The following is a 7646-nucleotide window of genomic DNA, read 5'->3' as shown; positions in this document are numbered from 1 at the left end:
TTTTTTTCTTCTTTTTTGAAATGCCTCTCTGAAGGTCTCCACTGCTTTTTATGTCTTCATTCTCTGTCCTTTAAAGCATTTGATAATCATTTAACAAACGTCTGTCTGCCTAATATATATGACACTGATAGGCCTTGGGGATATAAAGTTGAACAAGAAAATAATTGCCTTCGGTGAGTTACCTAGAAAAGAAAACTAGCATTTATAAAACAAGGTGAAAAGAATTTCTAAGATGTCCCAGTTGCAGGAAGAGTGTGTTTTTTGTTCTTTTTTAAATCATGTCCTACTTGAAACTAACCTTATGCCTTTGGTTCAGATTTCTTTCAGAACACACACCTTGGCCTCATTCCCTCCTTTAAGGTGTTGCCTGAGGTTCAGTTTTCAATCCTGTTTCTTCACCAGTACCCTACATTCTTTTCTGTTCTGAGTTCAAAACTCCCATATCCATGTGAAAAGGAAATCTAGAGCTGTGTCACAAAGACAGGGCCCAGTCATAATCAGCTCACCATCTTTGGAGGTATATCAGACTGGACTACAGTAGAATTCATGCATTAAAGTTCTGAATCAAAATAACTTAGGTCCAAAATCTTCAGCTGCCTACAGAATATTTTACTTGGAAATGCCATAATTCCCTCAATCGATATATATGATCATAGATATCCCTGCCAACTGTTTACCTATCAGTCACAAGAGCCTGTTCAGCTATTACAATCTGTTACAATCCGTCAATCCAAGAGTTCATCACCTGGTACCTGAATTGTTCTGTTAGTCTCCTAATTTGATTCCCTGCCTCCAGCTCTGTTCTCTCTGCAAGGGGATCCAGATTGCTAGTGATATAATCTTACTGCATGTTGTTCAGTCACTAAGTTGGTTCCGACTCTTGCAACCCCATGGGCTACAGTCTGCCAGGCTCCTCTATCCATGGTATTTTCCAGGCAAGAAAATACTGGAGTGGGTTGCCTTTTGCTTCTCCAGGGGATCTTCCCAACTCAGGATTAAACCAGAGTCTCCTGCATTAACAGGCAGCTTCTTTACCCCTGAGCCACCATATCTACCTATAATTTTCAGTAACTCCCAATTACCCGCAGAGTGGAATTAGTATTCCACAATCTGTAGTCAGCCCAGTTCCCCAACTGTAGCCGCTTTCATTCACAGTATGGGAAATGCCAGGGCGCCTATCAGTCTGTTGGGCCCCTTTCTCTTTGTTGGGACATCACCTATCTTCTTGAAACTTCAACGTGCAACACCTGTCTCGTCTCTGATACCTTCCGGGTAGCCCCTGGTCTCGGAGAAGGCAATGGCAACCCACTCTAGTACTCTTGCCTGGAAAATCCCATGAACGGAGGAACCTGGTAGGCTGAAGTTCATGGGGTCGCGAAGAGTCGGACACGACTGAGCGACTTCACTTTCACTTTTCACTTTCATGCATTGGAAAAGGAAATGGCAACCCACTCCAGTGTTCTTGCCTAGAGAATCCCAGGGATGGCGGAGCCTGGTGGGCTGCTGTCTATGGGGTCGCACAGAGTCGGACACGACTGAAGCGACTTAGCAGCAGCAGCAGCAGCCCCTGGTCTACGGTCCCTCGCTCTCCAACCATCTACAGCCCTTAATTAGTTCAACATTTGGGAGCACCAGTTTTTGGTTCGCCGCACAAAGTCACTCTGCTATTAAGGCCTGTGCGGGCTAAGTCGTTTCAATTGTGTCCGATTCCTTGTGACCCTATGGACTGTAGCCCGCTGGGTGATTCTGTCCACAGGCTTCTCCAGGCAAGGATACTGGAGTGGGTTGCCATGCCCTTCTCCAGGGAATCTTCCCAACCTAGAGAAGGAAGCCGCGTCTCTTACGTCTTCTGCATTGGTAGGCGGGTTATCGCTAGCCCCACCTGGCCTAGATTGCTTTTCACCTTTTCAGCTAAGTGGATTCCACAGAGCGCTCCTGGAGCTAGGACCAGGTCTTTTCCGCTTAATTAGTATTTTCCCTTTGAGGGAAAATACACCAGAACTTTAATAGTCGCGGGATCTGACCCACTGCATAATCACAGGACAGGTGAGGGAAGCCCCACTAAAAGCTACATTTCTATGAGGGAACGTTCTCCGTGGGTTGTCCGGGTCCCGGGCCTGGCATCTGGCGGCGCCTGTGGCGGTGCGGGCGGCCTGCACTACTTTTGGCCCTCTGCAGCCGCCGTCCACAGCGCCCGCGGAGCTCCAAAGCCCTGAGGGAACCGGCTCCCGATTCCAGCTCTGCGGCCCCAGACCCTTGAGCTGGGCTCTCCGCGCAGGTTGGTTTTCCCCGCCTGTCCCGGGGTTCCTGAGAGCAGAAGGCGCGCCGGGGACCCAGAGCGCGGTTCTTCTCTAGCAGGAGTGCCAGGAGGCGCTCGTCCTCGGCGGAGACCCCGGCCCCCCAGGCTCCCGCCCGGGGGCTAAGGCCGGTGTGCCTCTCAGGGGACCCCACGATGCCCGCCCTGCTGTCGGACTGCAGCCGGCTCACTCTCCCTGCGGCGCCCGGGCCCCGCAGCCCGACGACGATCTCTCTCCAGCGCTGCCCTCGCGCCTCCCTCAGCAGCCCTGGGCCCTGACCTGTCCGGGGCCCAGAGTCGGCCGCGGGTCCGTGCGTCCCGCCCGGGCGAAAACGCCCGTCGGTGCTGACGCCGGTGAACCGCGGGGAAGGCCGACCGTCCTCCATAGGGAGTGGACAGCTAAGGAGGCTGGCTTTCCCCCTTCACTGCACCAGTGTGTCCAGCTCTTGGTTGCATGATCATAGCTCTCCCCACCTTTGACGCTCCTAGGCCCCGCCATTCTGACCGCAGCGGGGACCATTTTTGCCAACAGTTGTCTCTGAACAAAGTAGATGACAAGCCTATCTTCTCAATTTGTAGGCTGGTATTTAAGCACTATGGAGTTTACTTTAGACTGGTGTAATGGTTAAAAGCAACGGGCTCTGAAGGCTGGTTGGGGTTCACAGCTTGGCCTAGCCAGTTTTCTTCCCTGTAAAATGGGGATAGTAACTACTGACCCCGGAACCATTATTAGAATTAAATGGGAGGTGCACGTTAAGTGCACTGAGCTAATTGTAGCTCCCACTTCAGAGACCTTTCTCCAGAAACGTGAAAATGATCTTGACCAGCAGGTGGCACTGGTGACCGTATAGTATGATGTGCAATCTCGTCAGAGGAGTCCTGTTGTAGCCTCAAGTGTTTAGAGGTGCCCGGGAAGTCTTGGTTGAGTTGGCAGCCCTAAGCTTTCTTCAAGCTGGACAGTACATTTGAGATTAAGTAATAAAACTTGTTTTTGTTGGTCAAGACTAACCTGGCTGTGGGCTTGCTCAAGCAGGTCACAGCGGGTCCCAAGTTTACTCCATCAAGTTCATTGTTGAAGTGAAGTGGTAGTTTTGAGCAGGGCTCAAGGGGGTTTGTGTTTTATTGAGTGTGATAGAAGCCACTGAAAAACTTTAAGCATGGAATGTCAAAATCCTCTTTTTTATTTTAAAAGTTTACTGTTGCTCTATGCAAAGAAAGAATTGGGTGATGGAGATGAGCAGCAGGGAGATGACCAGTAATCTAGGTGATAGATGATAGGGTCTTCAAATAGCGTAGTGGTGGTGAAGATGGAGAAAAATAGATTAAGATATATTTTGGAGGTAAAATCTGGAAGACTTAATGATAGATTAGAAGGGAAAGAAGGAGAAGGAGGGATCTAGGGTGATTTGCAGGGTTTGGGGTTGAGCAGTTGGCTGTTTGCTGAAATGAAGCCTGAAGGAACAACAGATGAAGGGGTGAGATGGTAGAATGGAGAATTCCATTTTAGACAGACTAACTTTTAGGTATCTTTACTAAACCCAAGTGGAAATATTTGATTAGCAGTTGTATATAAGAACTTGTAACTCAGAGGAGAGATTTGTGTTGCTGATAGAAATTTGGCAGTCATCAGCATATGGATAATGTTTAAAACCAAGGGAATGGATAGAGTGGCTGAGATTTTCTGGTTTGATGGTTATCATCACCATTGGGCCTGTGGCAACCAGTGTGGTTCAGTATCTTTTAGGATTTAAAGCCTTAGATTTCAGTAACTGGGTAAGTTCAGTTCAGTGCTCAGTTGTGTTTGACTGTCTGCGACCCCATGGACTGCAGCACACCAGGTTTCCCTGTCCAACTGGGTAAATGAATTGTCATTACAGATCTGCAGTCGATCATGTATTTGTCACCCTGTATTGCCTCCAAATACTCCATCCTATGGTGGAGCGAGGAAAACAGGTGCTCGTGTCCACAGGTGTTCCCTTTATCTGGCCCAAAAGCTTGTGGTTTCTACTGTTGTTTTCAGTAGGCTGAGGATCATGTCACTTTTCTGCCACCTACAGGACAGACCATGAAGCTGAAGGAGCTTGAGCGACAAGCTGTCCAAGTGTGGAGCCCAGCCAGCCAGTACCCTGTGTATCTGGCCACAGGTATGGTGATACTGTGGATGAGGATCCGCTGGATAGGTTAAAGGGAAACTTAGTATCCAGTGCTCTTGATTGTGCTTCAGAGAAAGTTTCAGAGTCATGGAAAGGTGGGGTTGTCTAGCAGCATAAGCAAGGGGATATTAGGAGTTTTAGTCCCTGGGGACAATCTTCAATTATGGCTCAAGGCTAAGCACCTCATGCTTTCTTGCTCTTTTTTGGAGGTACCACTTGAAAAAGGGTATATCCAGTTTTCCCCCATTCCTCCTTTTCTCTACTACCTAACCATTTATACCCCAAATCCATGCATATATTGTTGCTCACATGCTGCCTCTTCCTGACTTTTCTTGTGCCTAGGAACATCTGCCCAGCAGCTAGATGCCTCCTTTAGTACAAATGGCACATTGGAAATCTTTGAGGTTGATTTCAGGGACCCCTCTCTGGACTTGAAACGCAAGGGAGTCCTTTCTGCCTCCAGCAGGTACTATGTCTGAACTGTTGATGGGTATGCAGGACAGATCCTAATACAAACCTTGATGGGGAATCTCAGGAGTGGTGTGTGTTTCTCAGGGCTCATGAGGGGACAAGTGAGGGGAGAATGATCTTTAAGTTGGAGAGAAATTAATTCTGGGTTTATTTTGCAAGAAGAATTTGAAAACTCCCACTCACACCTTTGTGGGGAGCAGCAGCATCAGGCAGAATGATGTGATAGAGATGCCTCACACAAGCCTGGACCCATGAGTACCTGGTCTCTCTCTGGAACCCAGAGATGTTGGCTCCTTCCTCCCTTGGCTCTTGTGAAAATAACAGCCTTGCACAGTATCTCCCTTTTCTGCCAATGAGAGGCAAATGAATGATCCTCTCCTCATTGCTGTCAGGCACTGATTGGGCACTCATGGATCTCATGGCTCTGGCAGACTTACAGGGCTGGGTATGAGCATTCACTGAGCCTATGTACACATGCCAGGCACTATGCTGGGGCTCTGTATATTGTATTCATTTCTTAAAATGAATCTAGCCAATAAATACCATTATTCCCATTTTACATAGGAGGGAACCAAAACCCCGGGAAGCTAGAATTTAAGTCTGGTCCTAGCTGACTCCAAGACCTGCTTTCTATTATTCAACTGTTCTTTTATTAATTTTGTAAAGATGAGGCTTATAGTCTGAATCAGTGATCCCCAGATTTTTGCACCATCAGGAGAAATGTGAACATTCATTGCACTCAAGTATATTTTCAATATAAATAATATACATGTATTACTGTATTATTTTTTAATATAAAAATATAAATCCTTTTCTTATATCCCAGAGGATTTTCTTGCCATCCCCCTTAAAAGATTGCTGGTCTGTTATGTAACTTTTCATCTTACGCCTTTTTTAGTTCGTCTGAGTGATTAAGATACATAGAAGTACCCTCCTCTTTCTTTTCATGGCTTGACTTAATAATGAAAATAAGTTATTCTTCTTACTTTCTTGAGCTTGTATATCACTTTATCACTCCTTTATTATTTATCACTCCTTTATCACTTTATTACAGTATCTCTTATTTTGCAGTTTTTTACATTTCTTTCTATTTCCAGTACCTGTACCTTTTGAAGAGAGGCCTTGGCAATTTTGCCAGTAATGATGAGATATTCTTAACCTGTAAGTAGGCATTTCAGAAAGGGCTGCTGAAAGAGGAGAGCTAATTTAATCATATTTATACTCCTGAAGATAAGAAAAGGGGCAGTGGGCAAGGACTCTTTTCTTAAACCAGCCAAGTAGCAGCTTCAGCACAGTAGTGGCTCCTTAAGGCCAAGAGTTCTTAAGAAAGAGCTTATTGCTTAAGAAACCTTGAAACTGAATCCTGAGAACCATGTAGGCAGAGACTTTTGTCTGTTTTATTTATCGCTGTTTATTTATTTATTAATCGCTATTTATTTATCTCTAACATCTTAGAATAGTGCCTGGCATTAGGTAGTTGAAAATATATCTGTGGAATAAATGAGTGATATTAGAAACTTCTGGATTACCAACCTGAGCATTCATATCCACCACTTCAGTTAGTTATGGTCAGTCTTCTGTTGGTCTTAGTGCCTGAAGAGCTTTTCAAGGGTAACAACCTGTTTTGCAGCCAACTAGGTTGAAAAGGCTTCCTTTTTTCACCTCTGTAATTGGGTCTAAAGATTGATTCTCCTTCTCGAAGACCTAGGGGGTTACCTTTGATGCAGTTCTGTTGCGGCCTTTCTGAAGAAATCATCTTAGATGCTCCAGGGTCTAAGGCACTCACTTCTTTTCATTCTAGCCTAGGTTAGGCCACTTACTCAAAAGTCAGCATCACAAACAATTGACCAAAATGATCAGGGTAGATAAAGCTCAACCCACCCTTTGCTTTATGCTTTCCTCTTTTCTGTGTCATCTTCTGCATGGTTAAATGGAAAGCACAGTTGTGTTGGATTGCTGCCTTGCCTAAAACTATATGACTTCAAGCAAATTTAATTCCATCAGTGATCTTAGGTTTCCTCACTTATGTATAAAGAAGAGGTTGTATAAGATGACTTCTAAGAACCTCAGTTCAGTCGCTCAGTCGTGTCCAACTCTTTGCGACCCCATGAATCACAGCACGCCAGGCCTCCCTGTCCATCACCAACTCCCGGAGTTCACTCAGACTCACGTCCATTGAGTCAGTGATGCCATCTAGCCATCTCATCCTCTGTCATCCCCTTCTCCTCCTGCCCCCAATCCCTCCCAGCATCAGAATCTTTTCCAGTGAGTTAACTCTTCGCATGAGGTGGCCAAAAGTCTAAGAACCTACTGGGCTCCAAATTTAGGTCTTATGTTCTTCCCTTTTTCTAGCCTAATTTCCTTCCTTTTCCCCTAAAAACAAAAACAAACAAACAAAAAAAACCCCCTCTCTGTATCTCTCTTATTATTGATTTAACATTTTTCAAAATCTTCCCTCTTCCATTGCCAGCCCTTTTTACCTGACCCAGGCCTCAACTACATTTGAATCCTGAAGATCCCCTTATACTCAATCCATGATGCATCAGAGAAATATTATCTACTTAGAAATACCTGACTGAAAGAGGAATGTTTTGAAAACCATGAGTGTTTGAGTGTAGATAAGAGATAGCTAAAAGCTATAAATAGAGTGAAGAGAGCGTATGGATAAATGCCGCTGGATGCAATCAGCATCAAAATGGATTAGCATGTGTGCTGATGCAAGTGAT

The 7646-nt window shown here is 45.5% G+C and overlaps 1 protein-coding gene across 16 annotated transcripts in view; it reads left to right on the top strand.

Annotated features, from left to right (window-relative positions):
• The first annotated feature begins 1949 nt into the window (after positions 1–1949).
• Positions 1950–7646, top strand: part of SEC31B (SEC31 homolog B, COPII coat complex component) — a 33804-nt gene continuing 28107 nt past the window's right edge. For 12 of the 16 annotated variants that reach the window (XM_015460651.3, XM_010819860.4, XM_010819850.4 and 9 more), the window contains exons 1-3: positions 2190–2278; positions 4354–4440; positions 4792–4915. In XM_015460651.3, coding sequence (XP_015316137.1) covers positions 4362–4440; positions 4792–4915 — 203 coding nt within the window. In that variant the 5' untranslated portion in view covers positions 2190–2278; positions 4354–4361. Of the gene's footprint in view, positions 2047–2189; positions 2279–4351; positions 4441–4791; positions 4916–7646 lie in introns of those variants that run through there. The other 4 variants (XM_059881807.1, XM_059881812.1, NM_001192161.2 and 1 more) reach the window with 4 other exon arrangements.

This window comes from Bos taurus, chromosome 26 (assembly GCF_002263795.3).
Source record: "Bos taurus isolate L1 Dominette 01449 registration number 42190680 breed Hereford chromosome 26, ARS-UCD2.0, whole genome shotgun sequence".
Taxonomy (NCBI): Eukaryota; Metazoa; Chordata; class Mammalia; order Artiodactyla; family Bovidae; genus Bos; species Bos taurus.
This window is presented reverse-complemented; position numbering and strand designations above follow the sequence as displayed.